General features: G+C 38.5%; 1 protein-coding gene across 4 annotated transcripts in view; it reads right to left on the reverse strand.

Annotated features, from left to right (window-relative positions):
* Positions 1–18,294, reverse strand: part of lrp2a (low density lipoprotein receptor-related protein 2a) — a 58,778-nt gene extending 40,484 nt beyond the window's left edge. For 2 of the 4 annotated variants that reach the window (XM_028023632.1, XM_028023631.1), the window contains exons 1-19: positions 18,126–18,285; positions 12,017–12,124; positions 11,758–11,877; positions 11,368–11,484; positions 10,849–10,959; positions 10,636–10,749; positions 10,440–10,556; positions 9,106–9,249; positions 8,879–8,998; positions 8,248–8,376; positions 7,602–7,771; positions 5,784–6,007; positions 5,163–5,369; positions 4,822–5,024; positions 2,823–2,963; positions 2,511–2,714; positions 1,924–2,116; positions 1,190–1,315; positions 50–180 (exon numbers count right to left, since the gene is read on the reverse strand). In XM_028023632.1, coding sequence (XP_027879433.1) covers positions 50–180; positions 1,190–1,315; positions 1,924–2,116; positions 2,511–2,714; positions 2,823–2,963; positions 4,822–5,024; positions 5,163–5,369; positions 5,784–6,007; positions 7,602–7,771; positions 8,248–8,376; positions 8,879–8,998; positions 9,106–9,249; positions 10,440–10,556; positions 10,636–10,749; positions 10,849–10,959; positions 11,368–11,484; positions 11,758–11,877; positions 12,017–12,124; positions 18,126–18,195 — 2,749 coding nt within the window. In that variant the 5' untranslated portion in view covers positions 18,196–18,285. Of the gene's footprint in view, positions 1–49; positions 181–1,189; positions 1,316–1,923; positions 2,117–2,510; positions 2,715–2,822; positions 2,964–4,821; positions 5,025–5,162; positions 5,370–5,783; positions 6,008–7,601; positions 7,772–8,247; positions 8,377–8,878; positions 8,999–9,105; positions 9,250–10,439; positions 10,557–10,635; positions 10,750–10,848; positions 10,960–11,367; positions 11,485–11,757; positions 11,878–12,016; positions 12,125–18,125 lie in introns of all 4 variants that reach the window. The other 2 variants (XR_003596268.1, XM_028023630.1) reach the window with 2 other exon arrangements.
* Between the last annotated feature and the right edge of the window lie 865 nt (positions 18,295–19,159).

Below are 19,159 nucleotides of genomic sequence, written 5' to 3' on the forward strand. Positions count from 1 at the left end.
TAAAAATTAAAGAAAAAATATTCAAGCTCACGAGATGTAAACAACTTACCTTCAAAAATGGTAAGGCCAAAAGGATGGGAGATCTGGGTTATGCGGTCCAAGGAAAGCCTGTTTTGTCCGTTAAAGTTGCTGTGCTCAATCTTGTCAAAGAAGGCATCTACCCAATACAGACGCATTGAGCTGAGCAGTGATCAAAGCAGAGACATAAAGTATTATAAATTATTTTAAAAAATAAGTACCAAAGGAGGAGGGATGCTAATTTGAAATTATTTCTAATTATAACAATTAGAGATGCACAGAAAAAGAGTCAGCTGATAACAAGAATCGACTAATGTCACATTTGATCATGTCTGTGTCTTTAGTTGAGCTTCCAGATACAAAAATCCAACCTTTTCTAATCAGTGAACAACCTATAAAACCCTCTTCACAGCAGCAGTTCTAACTGCAGAAAAAAAACTTAAACTTAGCAGTTGTCAGTTTCAGTGATTTTTTAAAATATCTAATTTGAACACAAAAGTTGGAAAAACTAGAAAAGAATCAGTATTTTTTTTTTACTGAAGCACATCAGATGACATGGGTTTTATAGGTTCATCCAGGCATGGAGTAAAGACAAATCCAGTTTAGCCAGACTTTCAGTTCAGGCGTTTCAGTTCAGGTAAGGTTCAACAGGAACTACGCATGTAGTTAGGCTTGATGTGTTAGTCAATAATATGAGATATGAGATGCTAAAAAGAGCTTACCGTATATTGTTAACTCTATAATTACCTTGTTTTATTCAAAAATATTAGAAATACTCTTTCATCTGAGTGTTTTGCAACAACAACCTTCTGTCTCGTGTACAGTGTGTGCACTGTGCACACTTTTAGAAATAACTTATTGGTTTAGAAAAACAGATCCATATGACTCTTATTTGGCCATAATAAATTACTGTTTAATGTTATATTTAGAAAATGGAGACTTATGAGTATTGTTTGTTGGTACTGTAGGGGAAAATAAGTTGTGATTATGTGATAATAATGACAAACTCAGATGATGTTTGGAAGCACCAAAAACTAGAGGCATGAGTGGCACTGTTACCTTTTCTGTGCATATCTAAAAACAGTATTTTCTTTTATCCAAGTGAAAAAATATTATCACTGTTTTGTGGTGCAGCTGTCCAGGATACTTGGACATAAAACATTTGGCTCACCTCCAGTCAATTGCTAATCCATTTGGCCAGCCCAGGGTAGTGTTTACAATAGACATGGCATGTGACCCGTCACCCCAAGCCCTCATAATCTTTGCAGGACGGTACCAATCAGTCCAAAAAATATACCTGGTGAAAGAGAATCAGTAAAAAAGTCTCATTTGAATATTTAATTTTAAACATCTTAATACTAATAGTATTTTTTATTTAAAGTTTGCCTTCAACATTTCTGCAATGTGGAGCTTTCACATTTAAGCCAGCTTCTCAGTGTTAACTTCAATGCTGGCCTTCATACAGAGCTAATCTCAAAGGCCTAATGGCTTTAAGACTATAGGAAATAATTTCTTGTTCTAGATAATGTTTTATTTTATAAGCAGATAAGTAGTATATTATATTAATGAAGGGGTGAACAGCTAACATGTAACGTAACATAAAATGCTGATTTTTTTTACACACGCATCTCCTTAAACTCAATGGGCGTTGTGTAACAAATGTAGATCAATCAACAGACGTAAGCTGACTAGATAACATTCAAGCTCATAACTACCCAAGCAGAAAATGACAGAATCAAGACCTATATTGAATCTAATCAATTTATTAAAATGCAGGTTTTTGCGTCGTTCTTTAGGTGAACTCAGCATTACCACATCATTACACAGTTATGTAATAGACATGTCTGCTTCTGGGACCTCATTACCAACATTTCAGAAAATGTTCTGGAGATTGTTTTGTTTTACCCAATCAGAGGATGCACCACGATGGCCCTGGGGTTGTTCAGGTTCTGAATAATGGCCCTCCTGGACTTATCAGCGAGCCTCATGACAGATATGCTCCTGTATCGAGGGTCCGTCCAGTAGAGGTTTTTGGAAATCCAGTCGTAAGCCAGATCCTCCACTCCCTCCACTCTGTTGGCTGCCAGTATCTCCCTGCCTGCGCAGATCAAAGCAGACAGAGGGCTGTTTTACTCAGAGATGAAAGAGGAACACATTTAAATAAATAGGCTGTCAGCTTGCATTTTCCTCTCAGGGGTCGGACAGAAAAAACTAGAGCAACTCTTAAAACAACAGATTATCAGAGCATGGGTGTTTCTGTTCTTGAATACATGCACATCAACCATAGACATGGCTGTTTCTACACTTTGGGGAATGGAAGATGATTCCTTTTCTCTCTGGCCTCATCATGATCCTCCCTTAACTTCCAAAATTTCTGAGTAAACGGCATGGTACAGCAGAACAACAATGGCAGCAAAATTACTGTGTATGTTGAAAGTTTATACTCCATGCTATTATAATGTTGGTTTAAGAGAAGCAAAAAAGATTTTCACCTGTTCCATCCACCTTCTGTTTGTAAATAATATCTTTTGCTGTGTCAGAGAAAAAGATAGCATCATCTTCAGCGCTAAAATCCACTCCGACAAAGTAGGAGGGCGATCCGGTGACGGGCAGGATGATGTCCTCCTGGGAGGAGAGGTTAAAGGGGATTCCTCTCACAGCCAGCTGGCTGGAGAAAAGCAGAAACTGCCTCACAGCTGTAAGAAAGATGATAGAAGAATCCGTGAGCCAGACAGTTATTTATGCCAAAGAGAGTGAGCTTTGTAAAAGTTAAAGAAAAAGAATTGAGAGAAATCTTCACTTACCCAAACAGCGTTTACCATCAGCATGAAGGTCATAACCAATGCGACATTTGCAGCGATAACCAAGTCCTCCATTGTCGCTCCTGTGACTGAGAACACATATCTGCTCACATCCACCTCTGTCCAAACTGCAAGGGTTTGGCGCTAGAGAAACGGTAGAAAAATCCAAAATAAGAGACAAATGTTCATTTCAAAATATATTTCTTAAATTTGCTGTAAAATTTAAATGGCACTTTTAAGAGGTGTTAAAAAAGTACAGATGTGCTGAGAAATCTGCCCCCCTACGTCACAAACTAAAAAAACACCAAGCCTCTTTCAGTCAGTGAATGTACCATGTACTCACTACTAGGATATGCTGACAACACTCTTCAATACGGACACTGATACTGAGTGAAGAACATTCAAAGTTCTAGGATTGATCAGGTGTTTAAAGAGACAACTTAACCAGTATTAGAAGTTATTTAAGAGAAAACCATATTTTCTACAGAGGCATTCAGGCTGCCATGAGAATCAGACACAATTTTCACTTCCTGCCATGTCATATTTTTCCAGTTTTAGTCATTTGAGCGCAACTTTTCAGGTACATAAAGGAGCTTTCTTCTGAAAGGCAGCAATTTTTATCCCTTTGGGAAGATTTTGTTGAATGTTTGAACGAGCAAAACAACCCAGCAGATACTGACTGACAATGAAGCCAGAGGAGGTTCATTAAGGCTGAAAGAAAGAGTGATAAAGGACTTTCAGCAGATAACAAGAAGGTTTAATCTTTTACCAAACAATGTCTTTGTTTGAGCATTCAACCTCTGTCTGTCTGTCTGTCTGTCTGTCTGTCTGTCTAAAACATGTTGGATTTGAAAATGTTGGCAATCTTTTTGGAAATGTCAGAGTACCATGTTCTACATTCAGTGATGAATAGACATACAGACTGTTATTCACAATTAGTAAAGTGAATATGACTACTCATTAGTAATCAAGATGCTGAAGATAGATTAAAATGTCAAATCTAAATCATTTGTCCTTTTTTTCAAAATAGTAAAGCTCTGTTTCACAGTGACTGCTTTCAAACAATTACTGGCCACTCACAGGAAGCTAGTAAGACATATCTTGAAGCTGTTAATTACAGTTTCAAGATATCAGGAAAACACACAGTTTCAATAACACTGAGGCTTAGCATCACCAAAATCTGTATCAGCAGTGGGCATCACTGACAGGCTGAGTCTATGTAACTGGCATCCATCCATTCATCCATTCATCCATACACCCAGCCAGTCATCTATCCAGAAGAATCAGGATGAAATGCTTGAACCACCTCAGCTGACTCCTTTTGATATGGAGGAGTAGTTTCTTTACTTCAAGCACACAGTCAAGCTCCTCATCCTTTCTCTAAGTATATATCCGTCACCCTATGGAGGAAGTTTATTCTTTGGTATCCCAGATCTTGTTCTTTCACTCATTATCTAAATCTAACCATGGATGAAAGTCAGAACATACACGGATCATTGATAGCTTCCTGTTTTGGATTGGGTCTTTCTTCACACAGCAGACCGGAGTAAAGTGCAAATTACTGCAGATGAACCCTTGATTCTTCCGTCCATCTCCCACTCAATGCCATCATCACAATCCACACATAAAGACTTAAACTCCCGCATCCAGCACAGCCAAATAACTACTGCAAAAAGAAGAGGTTCCCTCAACCGGCTAACCTCCTCTCCAAGACTTCAATTTGAAATCCTGTCGATGAACACCACAAGTAGGATCGCTAACAGTAGTGACCCTAGTGGAGTTCAATAAGTTGGACTTTGTGAATTTTGGACACAACTCTTGCTTTGGGAATTCGAGGAACAGAAAGACGTTGAAAGTCACAGCATCTCTCATAAAATACCTTCTGGGATATAGGCGTGACGAAAAGCAGATATAAAAAATGGGCCACACATATCTTTTCAGGTAATCTCTTCTAGAACTGCAAGGTGATCATGTTTAAGATTTCAAACAGTAACAGGCTTACCTTGTGGTTGCTTTAACTGATGTATCACTGCTACTCCATGTGGGGTGTGAGACGTGGTGTAAATCACATGTGGGTTACTGTCAGTAAACTTGTTTGCTTTTATCACGGCCATCCTGGTCCAGTCCGTGAAATAAACATTGTGCTCAAACAAGCTGATTCCGAAAGGATGTGGTACCACGGTCCCCCCATGGATTACAGTTTTTCTGTTAGAAGGAAAATGCAAAAAAGGTAGTAAAAAGAAATAAAAAGCACACCTGGATCTCAAATAACTTTTAAAATGGAGTATCTATCTTAAGGCTTTAAAAATTCAGGGTTAAAGAAGAATAAAAAACATAAACTACCTATGCAGACCGTCATAGGTTGCAGTTTCGATATAATCATAGCGGCTGTCAACCCAGTAGATGCGCTTGACTTCTATATCGAGTGTGATACCAGCAGGCCAACCTAGTTTGCTCCCAATAATCCCATAGCGATTGGTACCATCCATGAAGGCCCGCTCAAGACCTGGCTGTCCGTTTGCTGCCTCCCAGTCTGAGAAAAACATGTACCTATAAAATGAAAGAAGTTTATTAAGGTCTCAGTTCACTCCCATGCAGTCTACTCCTCAAAGATCTGCTTCATTTAAAAAGGCACTATCAGAGGCACTTCACTTTTTTAATTAGGCATCCACAGAAGGACAATATATCTCTAAGTGGGTGGCATTGCACCCACCAAAGAGCTGTGCAATAATTTGAGATAAGCAGTTCCTCTGGAGCCACCTGGCTGTCCCTCTCTCTTGAACTACACACTATAGGATTACAATGAGGGTCATCACTTACATTGCTCCTCACTAATCTCCCTATGGCAATCTGTTAATCTCAAACAACCCACCCCCGTCATTCCATGCCAATGGAGCACAGCAGAATGTGGGGACTGGGGATGGTGGGATTAATTAAATGATGAAGAAAGGGACATGTGCTTACCCGACAGTGGGGTCCACCGCCAGTCCTCTAGGGTTTCCGAGGTTTTCAGTGATGAGTGTAACCCGGTTACTTCCATCTAGGTCCACCATGTCAATCCTGTTGACGCTGGCCTCCACCACATACAGTTTATTGTTCACCCAGTCCACCGCCAGGTTCTCAGGGTAGTCAACTGATACATTTAAAACCACCTGCATGTTGGACCCATCCATTTGCACAGAAAACACCTGTACATAAAAGATGCCATTGTAGTAACCTCATTAGTCTGTTGGTGGCCATTCCTAGTCTGAAAGGTTTAAGCCTAGAACAAATAAACGTACACCTTTAGGTTTACATTGGTTTCTAATAAAAACATAAAACATTAATTATCTAAAATATTCAATAATTGTTTGTGATTGCTATCTCCACATGCAAAGCAAACATGAGTCAGTTACAATTAATCAAGATACAGACGTTTTAAAAAAAAAGTGGCTATGGGAGTTTGTGTACTTCCTGTCAGCTGGTGGAAAGAGGACTGCTATTGTAGAAAGACATTTAACTGATTGGCTAAAACTATAACATTCTGTAAAATCAGAACTTAAAAATTCATATGAAATTTAGCAAGTGTTTATTATATACTTTTGATTTAGTGTATCAATTAAAAAAAAATACACGACTTAATGCTACAGTTTTTATTATTGAGTTCTGCACAGTGGCACCTGATTTTGTCGGCACTGTGAATTATTGTTTCATTTTCAATTTTATAACATCAATTAGATTTTTTTCAGCAATTTTAGTTTTAGTTTTGTCTTGCATTTTTACTCGGATACTGTAAAACATTTTTACACAAGCTCTTCATGCTGTGAGAATTTCCCAACAGCTCATGCCTAATGATTACTGCAACTTTTGAGTAAAATGCTTGAAACTACATATTAAATATGGACAAGGGAAACTGGGAGACACATAGCATGTAGATTGTGATATATACTTTTAAGAGAAACCGCATAACTGCTGATTACAGATTTTAAAATGACAAAAACCTCATTAGGATTAGCATAAACACTGAGGTGTTCAGCTCCTGAATCGTCTGCTGTACCACTGTGATGGAATCGTTTGCTCAGTCTGCAAGCCTTGGCACTATGCAGCTGGCTGAGAGGAAGTGCTTTTAGCAGCTCTGCTTTTTTTTTTTTTTTTTGAAACCAGATCCAGACATCTAAAGAGCAGGATTTTCAACTGACCTGTTTAAAGAGAAACCAAAGATGTGGAAATAGCCTGATAGTTTAACCTTTCTGGTTGCATTCGCATGCCCTGTTTGTGCTCTTACTACTTTTAATCTGACATGCTGCCATTGGCGTGGCAATTATGCAGAAATGCCCAGTCAGAGGTATGTCCCAGCCTTTCAGCCAAACCATAGTAGCTTGAACCAAAAGAAGCCCAGACTTGACCAGAACAAAGCCCTTTTAGCTTGCAAAAGAATGCTTATAAATGGACGGCACCAATGAAAATGAATACAGCATGATTAGTTCGGACAAGATCGAGTTACAAAAATTAGGCCTTGGTATGTGAACATCATACGAGCCTATCAGACAGGTTTCAAGATTAAGCCACTTGGATTCTGTTACATCGCTGTTTCTCTTCATTATGGGCCAGCCGCCATGGGGCCACTAGCTATTCCATTATTATAGTATCAACATTGCTGATATTTTAAAAGATAACCAAAAGAATTTGGCTACTGGCAATCTAACGCAAGAATTTACAAAGACAAAAAACTGGCCAATTTACTACAATACGTGAACCCTGTGAGGAAACAAAATGACTGAGAAGACAGAAAAGAAAAAGCACCTTATTTTGGATGGTATCTGTCCAGAAGACCCTACGGAGATGATAGTGGAAGTCCACTCCTACAGCAATCCCTCTGTTCTGTGAATTAACCAAAGTGCGCAGGTTGTTGCCATGGATGTCGCCTATTACCAGATCTCTGCCATTAGAGAAAACTAAGGAAGGAACTCCAGCTGCAGTGGGAAAATGATTCACAGAAAGACAAACGTTGGCATGAATAAATTAGGATTATGATCTTTTAATTCAACTCTGGATTTTCTTTGTTGCTCCTCAACGACAGTATTCTGTTTAATATTATGCATTTCTCGCTGAAACTTCAGAATTGTCTCTCATTAATGATATTCCTCCCTCAGACTAAAGGAGACATAAAGGTTTTGTTCACCACCACTCCAGCCCTCTTTTACCAGAACTAAATTCAGAGAGGTCACTGTTTGTGTAAAAACGCTCTATGTGTAACAAAGTCAAGAGACTTACTAAAGCAACATTTAACATGCAACAATGAACCAGAAAGAAAAACAGGCCCTCCACATAGAGGAAGCCAAAAAGCTAGAGTACAGACCTTGCCAAAACACTTCATTTGGATGGATCGCTAACACACTCCCAAACTGAATGTACGGTATATAAAACAAGCCGTGAAAGTGCCACTCACTGGATATGTCTGCTCTACAGTATTGATGTTGCTCCAAAGTGTAGCCCTCTCTACAGCTGCAGCGATGGGAGCCGATCCGGTCCTCACACAGCTGATCACAGTTGCCCCACATGGAGCAGTCATCAAAGTCTTCAGCGTGATGAGATAAAAAAAAACAAAAAAAAAAACAAGATCAGAAACAGGAAGTGCCACAGTGAAAAATGTACCATAAAAAATTTTAAATTCTACATAAAATGCTACGTTTTGATGTAATTTCACAATAGATGTTAAATTACACACAAACGTCTTCTGAGGGCAATTGGCTGTACTAGTCTTTACTCAAAAGAAACAGAATAAATGGAGCGGAACACAAATGTGTCACACTTTGAAATTGTAGAAAAGCATATAACAATCTTCTTCCCCTTCACGAATATTTATATTGGTGTATCACATAATAATCAGGCTTGTGGTTGCAATATAATTAAATAGAGTTCAAGAGGTAAGAATGCTTTTGAAAGCTACTATAACTGTATCTCTTTTGTAAGAAATTTTATTTCTCCGTTCAGAAAAAACATGCGAGGCTATGAGGCACCCTGGAACATTAGCTGCTGCTTTGGATTATTAGCTGTAAAAGCAAACAAGGGGTAAATACCTATGCAGGAGCGACTGTCGTTGCTGTTGACAATATAGCCAGAAGGACAGGCACATGTTCCTCCATCAGGGGAAGTGTGGCAGTGATGCTCACAGCTCAAAGAAGCACACTTCCAGATGCCTGAATAATGGAGAAATCAGACTGTGGATGAGGAGTCTACCTCAGCACTTCCTCTGAGACCATACCAGCAATTTGAAGAAAAGAACAATAACTGTGACGGTACTAACTGCAGTTGTGTCCAGCAGTGGTGTTAGTTTCATCCTCTCCATCAGGACAGTCAGCCTTCCCATCACACAGCTTATCCATAGGGATGCACAGCCCAGACGAAGGACAGGGCCACTCTCCTGGGTAACACTCCCGTGGTACATTATCTAAAAAGAAATCATCTTTTTTTTAACACATCAATCAATCAACATCAAAAGTGTTTTTGGATCATTTAGCATAAAGACAAGTGTAGTATGAAAGGTATTACAGAAGATTAAAACAGGCAAACAAAAATAAAAGATACATTAGTAATAATAATACTAAGTATGCACTTCCATGCCAAACAAAACATATAAATACATTTTAAAAAATTAAAGTATTAGGATCTGAGGGAAAACAACCATGTGGTTTAGTGGAGACCAAAATAAATCAATAAATATACAAAAAAAACTCTAAAAACATAAATAAGAAGAATAAAAAAATAAACCTTTTAATATACTACAATTGTTAATCCCTAAAACTATAGTTATAAAAAATATAAAAACATAATTAGATGTATAACAATTGCTGAAATAGCTGCAAACTAAAATAGAAACAAATTAACTTTAATTTGCTAAGATTACTAATAACTATAGAATAACTAAGAAACTGTAATTAAAATAATTAGGAATCATTTAAAAACAATATTCTTTTATTCACACAAAAATAGAATTAAATTCCTCAATATAATTTATGAATGCAATATGTAGAGAGTTCTAATACTATTCAAAACCATAAAATTGTTATCTAGAATCATATATAACATAAAATAGTTAATAACTAATTCCTAAGACAAGTAAAGGAGTGCAAAACTTAGAATAAATAAAAGCAGAAAGTTTCAGATTTGCTGTATAACAACTGAAAATTATAATTAGCATCTTTTTGCAGCACGTACTGAGAGCATGCTAAATTGTCTCCACAGGAATCCTGACCTAAAGAAAATTGTGACTAAGACATTGTTACTTTAAACTGATGCAGGGGTACTGGAGCTGTGGGGGCTTATGGGGGGCTCCTGCAGCCCTTCCTTTAAAAACACACAGTTCTCCCAGCCATGTGGAGGGATTCAAAAGCCCCTTTGGGGGGCTGCGCAATCTTGTGCCACAAAGAGGCATTTGAATAACACACTTAAAGGAGCGCAGGCATAGCGTCTTGACAAACCAAACCAACCATGGAGACCAAAGATGAATCAGGTTTCCGCAGCTTCAATTCCTGCCTATTTTAGAGCTATTTAACCTGCTAAATATCCAGGCCTTCTGGCTCCAAAAACAAAAAAGTAACTTAATATATCAGGACTGAATTCCTGCCACTGTATACATACCACAGCCTTTTTCATCAGCATTGTCCTCACAGTCATCCTCTCCATCACAAAGCCAGACTTGGTGAATACAGCGGCCGCTGGGACAAGTGAAGTAATTTCCTCTGCAAGCAGGATACGCTGCAGGAAAAAAATAACTCACCGATGTGCATTTATGCAGGCTAAAAACAGAGAATAAGAGAGGAAGGGCTGCACATACTGCAGTTTATTTCATCACTCCGGTCTCCGCAGTCATCGTCGTGATCACAGACGTAGCGTTGAGGAACACATAGCCCATTATGGCATTGGTGGAACCCTGTGTTGCAGTGCTGTGCTAAGAAAAACAGAACACGGAAATGATAGAAGTACTTTCCCTGCTGATGCTTTAGTCAAATTCTACTACATGCATTTATTAGTAAAGTGGATCTCTTACTGCAGTTTGCCTCATCAGAGCCATCTCGGCAGTCCAGTAAATGGTCACATCGTTGGGTCCGGTTGTAGCAGGCCCCATTGGCACACCTCATCTCTGTACACTGAGGGTAATCTGTAAGATTAAACCATCATCAGGCCAGCATTGTGCACTGAAATGAACCTTACAAATGTGCCCTTTACAGCTCTTAACACGTGAAACGCCTTGTGAATGGGAAGGATAACAGACTAAAAATCAGAAGCACTACCATAACAGTACCAGTTGCCACAGCATTCTTTATTCAATTGTGAGATTACCACAGTCCGTTTTGCTGTGAGACTAGCATGCCGGCACAATAATGGCATAGCAGCAGAACTTCAGCTTGACTAATCCACCAAGGAATCTGCAATCAACCTCTGACAACAAGAAGCATATTGTGGCCTGTTGTGTCAGTCAGCGAGCCTCTTAATCTTAACAAATTGATTAAAATGCCACAGGAGCCCAAGATAAAACGAAGAAGAAAAAAATATCTCAAAGACTTACTGCAGTTTCTCTCATCAGATCCGTCTAAGCAGTCAGCCAGGTGGTCGCAATGGTATTCTCTCGGGATGCATGCCCCGTTACTGCAGCTAAACTGGCCACTGGTGCATGTCCTGCCAGCTGAGACCCAATCAAAGACTTATTTAGGTACACACTAATAAACCTCTGAGACCTTTTTCTCTGTTTTCTCGCCATCAGCAGGCTTTTAAAGTCAACTTGTTTCACTTTGATTTATTGATTAAACAACATATCATTTTCGTTTCACTGCAAAATTTTGTACTACTTTATGTTGATCTATCACATAAAATCTTAATAAAAATAAATTAATGTATGTGGTTTGAACTTATAGCAAATGTTTAATGGTAAATGACGATGTCTGGAAAGTGTACTCACGGCAGTGTCTCTCATCTGAGCTATCCTCACAGTCTTCCTCATTGTCACACACCCATACATCTGGGATGCACTCGCCGTCACTCAGACACTGGAAATGACTGTCATCGCATGTTACCTGAGCTGTCAGAATACACACAGACGTATCATTACTTACCACACCTGAGTGCGACACATACACAGTTAAAACATTCTTAAGCAATGAAATAGCTAAATATTTTAATCCTGCTTGTATATATTATAGTGATACTCTTCAACTTACGGCAGTCGTGTTCATCAGTGTCATCAATGCAATCTGATGTCCCATCACAGTGCCACTCCTCAGGTATACATCGACCTGTCCCACACCGAAACTGCCCTAATTCACATCCTGCACACAATTACAGATTTCAATTTCTTCCTTTTTTCTGACAGTAACTAAATTTGCTTACTTCAAGCAACAAACTCTTTAAAATAAGATTATTTAAAGAACTTAAGGGCAAACAGGGGAGGACGGGAAGCTTTCCTCTGATGAAGCATGCTGTTAACAGCATTGACAAGCCTCAGAGACAAGCGTGCCAGCCACCCCCCAGACATTTCTACAACCCACACTTCACTCTTCTTTAGCTTTCTTTTGATGTTTCCAGAGAGTGGCATCTGTTGAGATAAGGTACCACCGCTCTACCTTCCCTGATGTTTTCCAGCAGAGATTGATTCAGGCAGCACAGTTCAGAGGGAGAGCACTCCATCAGGCCCAATCAAAGAGGAATGTGCAATTCTGACGGTCTCTTTGACAGCCTGATTTATGGTGCGTGTTGCCCCTGTCCGCTCTGGGATGTAATTGGAATAAATAGTGGTACTGGGTGGTACAAGAGCCATTTCAACATACATTCTCCACAGGAAGAATACAGTTGTGTTGGCTTGGGGTCCATTGTCTGTCATTTGCCTGTCTATACTAATTAGTTTTTTTCTAAATCTCTTTTTGTTGAGATTCATTACTAAATTTGCAAAATACTGGGATTACTCCTTTTTACGGAATGAGTGTTTTCCTGTGCATAAAGGTGCATTTACCTGAATAATGCCAGAAATAAGAGTACAAAATCCAAAAACCTTTTCCATGACATAAGTAGTGCAAGGGAACTAAGATGCATATTTAGAGTGCTTCTAGAAAATATTAACAGCACTTCACTTTTTTTCACATTTTGATTTCTTACTACCTAATTCCAAGTTGTATTAAATTAATATTTTCCCTGAAAACTCTAAACACAAATTCCCCATTATGACAATGTGGAAAAGGTTTTGTTTGTTTGTTTGTTTTTGCAAATTTACTAAATAAACAAGACCAAATATCCACAACCTTTGTTATGAAGTTCAAATTTGAGGCGTTTCCTCTGATCATCCTTGAGATGTTGCTACAACTTAAATGGAGTTCACCTGTGGTAAAATATGTTGATTGGACTTGACTTGGAAAGCCACACATCTGTCTATATAAGGTCCCACTGTAAGTCAGAGGTCAAACACCAAGAATGATATCAAAGGAATTGACTTCAGAGAGAGGATTGCCTTCAGTAACAGATCCAGAAAAAAGTCTGCAGTTCCATTGAGCTCAGTGGTCTCCATCATTATTAAAAAGAAGAAGTTTGGAACCAGTGGGACTCTTCCTAGAGCTGGCCGGCCATCTAAACTCAGAGGTCAGGGCAGAAGAGCCTTAGTCGGGAGAGATGGTCACTCTGTCATAGATCAAGTGTTTCTCTGTGGAGAAAGAGAAGAACCTTCCAGAAGGACAATCATCTCTGCAGCAGCTCACCAGTCAGGACTGGATGGTAAAGCAGCCAGAGGGAAGCTACTTCTTAATTAATTAAAGGCTCCTGTCAGCCTGTCTGGAGTTTAACAAAGGGCACCTGGAGGACTCTCAGACCATGAAAAACTAAATTCTCTGACCTGATGAGACAAAGATTGAACTCTTTGGTGTGAATGACATGGCATCATGTTTGGAGGAAACCAGCTCATCACCAGGTTAATACCATCCTTATAGTAAAGCATGGTGGTAGCAGCATCATGGTATAGGGATGTGTTCCAGCAGCAGGAACTGGCAAACTAGCCAGTCCTGGATACAATCCTGCTCCCGAGTGCTGTTGATGTCAGACTGGGGAGACGGCTCATTTTTCAGCAGAGCCATGTCAAAGAAGTGGCTTCAAAATCACTTTGTGAATGTCATGGAGCGGCAAAGCCAGAGTCCAGACTTGAATGTGATCGAACATCTCTAAAAAGGTCTGAAAATGACTGCACAGACATCTCCCATCAGCAGTTTGCTCAATATTATACTAAAACATACATTTTAATGAAAATGAGAATAAAATATTTTTATCTAAAAAAAGTACAGGAAAAGAGAAAACAATAAAAAACAAGAATTGTGTGGACGCTGTACATGCAGACCCAGGGTGACAGCTTTCAGCATTTCTGCCAAAGGGAAAACAATCTGCTAGAAGGGTTTAAATGCAGACAGTGTTCCCTGACACCATTACCTCTGGGAAAGGTGGCAGATCCAGCACACTGAAGCTGAAACTTTAAAAGGCACTATCTAATGTGAGGGCTTTTCATGCACTGACCAGGATTTATTTCTGGTCCACACTGATTCTTTGACATCTGATCCATAGATTCTGATTTTGAATATTTCTAGTTTTCTTTTTCAAAGTAGTTTTACATGTAAAAAAAAAAAAAAAAAGCGTATATTAGAACAAAACTATAGAATTACAAGATTGTATTTTTTTTTAATTGTCAGATGTAGGACTTTAACCTGAAACAGTCTCAGGTTAACTATGTCAATAAATATCAGTGGAACCAACAACGAGGGTGATTTTTAATCTCTAAATGACTGTTAATGATTTCAACATAAGTACTTGAATAAATTAATGTTTTCCTGTTCCTTAATTAACAACTTAAACTCACAGCAGGAGATTTCTCTGCTCCATTTGTAAGTGAAGAAAATAAGTTCATACTATTGACCAACAAAGAAATGCATTAGAATGAGGCACCCAAACTCTCTTAAACCCTGGCCTACTGAGGAAATTACAATTGGGTACAAAATGGGCCAGATTAGATTCAAAATTATAACTACAAATGCCATCGAGCAAAAAGAAACATTTTTTGTAGCAGATATTTAAGTTCAGTCGTTGCTTAGTTTAGAAAAAACTAAAGCGAAGAAAGCCTTTCGAGGCATGCATACAGGAACGAAAAGATGTTTTTAAGCTTTCATCAATGTCGTCTTGTTTAGGCACAGCTGTCGCCTTGGACTGAATGTGTGCGGTGAAAAGTTACGAGGACGGCTGCTGGCAGCGTGAGACGCAGGACCCGTCCACGCTGTCAGAGCAAAGTGCTGCTGCCTGTTTCATATGGAAATCAATGCAGCAGAATGCCATCAATTGCCAAACAAGTGACTTTGGCTCTCAGTAGTACACTCAAAAGCAGCTAAAAAAAAACCTAGGAGCTTGGAAGCAAAAGGGAGGCATAAATAGAAAAACAGAGCCTAGGCTTGGTTCGGAGGGTGGAATGCTTAACAGTTTGGTGCACGCTTTAACAGAAGAATGAGTGGAGTGGAAAAACCATGAATGTAATGTCAGAATGCAATACTTCAGATACTGTACAACTTAATTTTCCCTCAGGACAGTGAGTCACAGCTTACCAGAAGCGAGTTAGAAGCTGAACTAATATGGACGGGGGTGGGTGTGTAGGGATGTTGGTGAGGTTAGAAAAGGATTTACTCACAAATTGAGCATATTGAGCCAAACGTGTTTCAATTTCTAGTGAAACGTTAACTGTTGCACAAGGATTTAGGCCTCCACACTGGAAAGAAGCTGCCATGTGCAGGGTTTTATTTATGAATGTGCCGGCCTAGAAAAAGCTCAGACGCAAACAAAAACGTTTAGTAGTAGAAGACAAGCATTAACCTGCTGTTTTCTAACACACGAGTGCAAAACACTGACCAAGACGTTGCTTAGTTTTTTGTTTTTCCACATGAGTGCATAAAAATGCACTTACTGTTTTACTTTGGTGGGGTTATTAAGATCCTCCTAGCAAATGATTACCGGAGAAAACAAGTTCATTTACTAACTAAATATGTCAAGATCAGCAAAACCATCAGAGGATGATTAAAAAACCAGTACCATGAAATGGTACTGGTTGGTAGTGGTTAGCCAATGTAAGCATTGAGTAGCAGCATCAATCTGACAGCCTGTTGAACAGGCAGCAGAAAGTACAAGGAAGGAATAACTATCAAATTAAAGGATTTCTGTGGAGGATAATACAGAATATTAAAGAAACTACCTCGCCTCTATAAAGCAGCAACCGTTTATTAAACCTGACTTATACCCAAAACTAAAACCAGATATTTATATACAGTCACTTAATAAAAAACAAATACCCATTAAACTAAACCTTTTCTCTTTTAGGTAAGTAAGAAATTGCCACAATTAATTCTATTATGATAAATGCCACATTAACAAAGGAATATTTTTTATTGATTTTTTAAAATTACATTCTTTAAATATACTGTATATACTGAGTCACATTCATCGTTTCAGTTTCAGTGTTTGCAAAATCACAACTGCAGTGAATTGACTTCTAGATGTCTGAGGGAACCATGATCACCTGCTAAAACAATTATAGCAAAGTAGGAACAACATGGGATTATTGATCCATAATATAATTCAAAAAAGTACAAATAAACTAAAATAAGGATATATAGTCAATTGAATCCAATTACATCGACCAATTTAAAGTCAGCTACCTACATTTCAATTTGATCTTAGTCAGAAAAAAATCTAGTCAAGTTATGTTTATAATGCAAGTTCATTAAATGTTTACATCAAAGGAAACCCTCTGAAAATCCATGTAGCAACAGAGAACAGCTGACTGCGTTGAGTTATTAAGTTTGAAGCAACTCCTCATGCTGAGCAAGCATGTAGTGACAGTAAAAAAGAAAACTGCTTTCCATGGAAGTCAAAGTCATGTAGTTTCAAGGAATTGCTTACAAATGTTAGAGATGCAAGTACACTTTCGAAATTGAATAGTGATAACCGGAAAAAATAAATGTTTTATCAATTAGAAATAATTGATTATTTTTGAAAAACATAGTCTAAATTAATGTCAGGCAGTAAGAGAGAAAAGAGTTGAGTCTCTTTTAGAAAGTATGTGAATGTGTAGTTACAACTTTGTTTACTGCAATTGTAATTAAACGTTATATTCAGAATTCAGGACCACGATGAATATGAGATAAAGCACCAGTGTTAAATAGGCTACAATTAGTACACTCTTTAGGGCACGCTCCAGTTCATCATTTGATAAATATCAAGTTAATAATCAATGTAAGTCTGCTGACAAAGCCAGATGATATTCAGTTATTTTTACTTCAGTCATCACTTTGTAAGCTTCAGCTGCCATCAGCAAAATTTCATTTATAGTTCTGTAACTGCCCGCTTTCAAAGGAAATGCCAAGGGAAGTACGAGCCAACACATATTTCCCTTTACATCTGACACATTTACTTTGAGGAAATAGATTAGCTTTTTTTTATTAAAACAAGCAATACAAGTGACCCTTTTCAACTCTGAGCAGGTCCCTAGGTAGAAATGATTCCAGTTTGCAGCAGCTGCAGTGTAATTAGTTGCTTGATTCACACTAAGGAGCTTACATACTAAGAGTTGAGCAAAAAGAAAGCAGATTACAATCTGAGAAGCAAGGTCTAACTGTGCTGCAAACAACAAGCACAAGTGTGAGGCTGTCACATTTACAGAGTAGCTTCTTAGCATTTTCTCGCTTTTACATGCGAGAAAAAGCATAGATTATTTGATGAAGTTTAGGTGGGCAGTGAAAATGTGCTCCACTGACTGAGATTTGTACCAGCAGTCTCTCAGTCCTCACAGATTGTCTGTAAGTCACATGCTTTTTTCTGCTACCTAGCAACAGTAAAGCTCAGGCAAAAGTTCTCCAATCTGCCTGAGAGAGGCTTTGTACTCAACCTTTAAACTACAACTAGAAGGTAAAACTTGCTGCTCTAAATGTCTCTAAGTGGTTCCATTAAAAAAAAAAACGAAAATTAAATAAACCTGTAATGAAATAAATATGTATGTGTATATAATCCTGCTATAGATATTTTTTATATGTAGCAGGATTATCTAATACATATATTTATGTGGCAGCTGAATTGTTGAACCCAATACGTGTTGGCGTGTGTGTGGGTGTGTGTGTGTATTTAGTTGCTTAGCTTGAATTCCTCTGCTTTGTACTGATGAGCAACAAGTGTACAGGCTGAGTCACATGTAACTCTCCAGGTTCTCATTCAACTTTCTCACACAGAAGCTGGAAGTAGCAGGAATAACAGAAGTAGAAGACTTACCTTCAGCATGGCACCATCTAACAGAGCATAAAAAGAAGAAAAAGAGTTGAAGCGGCGGTGCTCTCCACATTCTGGCTGGCCCGTCCAGCTCCGCGCTGCAGATGGAGGAGCTGTAAGGACTGAGGCTGGGATGCTGTAGCTTTCCTCTGTCCCTCTCGGCCCGCTAGTTGATGAAAAGGGGCGTGCACAAAGGCCAGGACCGCCGTCCCCTCCTCCTCCTCCTCCTCTTCCTCCCAGCTCCCAGCCCAGCCCTCGGCACGTTGGATAAATCCCCTGTTGGCCCTGGAAGCTGCATAATGCCATGCAGGTCCGAGCTTTCCTGAGAGCCAGTGATTTTACACTCTCAGCGGGTCGTCGTTGTTATAATTTTGCCCCACGCTTGGGAACTAACAGAGGGTCTGTATATTCATGCTTGGGAAAACAAACTAGGAGAGCTAGAATTAACACATAAATAAAACTGCGGATAAACAAAATCAACCACAATTAACTTGAATGTTTATTATTATTATTATTATTATTATTATTATTATTATTATTATTATTATTATGTAATTAAATCGCTTTATACTTTCACAATTAAAAACGAAAATAAATAAATCCTTATAATATAACTTCAAATAAATACGGTTAAACCCAAGAGGAAGAAGGTTTAAGTAAATTCGGCCCTTTGCTGTTTCTAAGATTAATCGTAAGAAGCTCAACGTCGCCATCGTGCGGACAAATGGCAAAGTCAACAAATCATCCGCGCTTCTGTTGGATGCTTTATGTTTTAAAAGCCCGAAAGTATTTCGATTTCGATTAAAGATTAATTTAGCTCGGCCAACATATATATATGTTACGTTATGTTATAACGAGAAAAGCATCTCCTACAAAATAATAAAAAGACTAAAATATGTATCATTTTTGAAAAAAAGAGAAGAAATAAAAATATTCTAATACAGTAATTTAACATATTATTGACAAAAATAGCATGTCAAAAATATGCATAGAGAATAATTATTCTCAATAATCATGTCTTACACAACAACTCTAAA

Source organism: Xiphophorus couchianus, chromosome 7, assembly GCF_001444195.1.
Source record: "Xiphophorus couchianus chromosome 7, X_couchianus-1.0, whole genome shotgun sequence".
Lineage (NCBI taxonomy): Eukaryota > Metazoa > Chordata > Actinopteri > Cyprinodontiformes > Poeciliidae > Xiphophorus > Xiphophorus couchianus.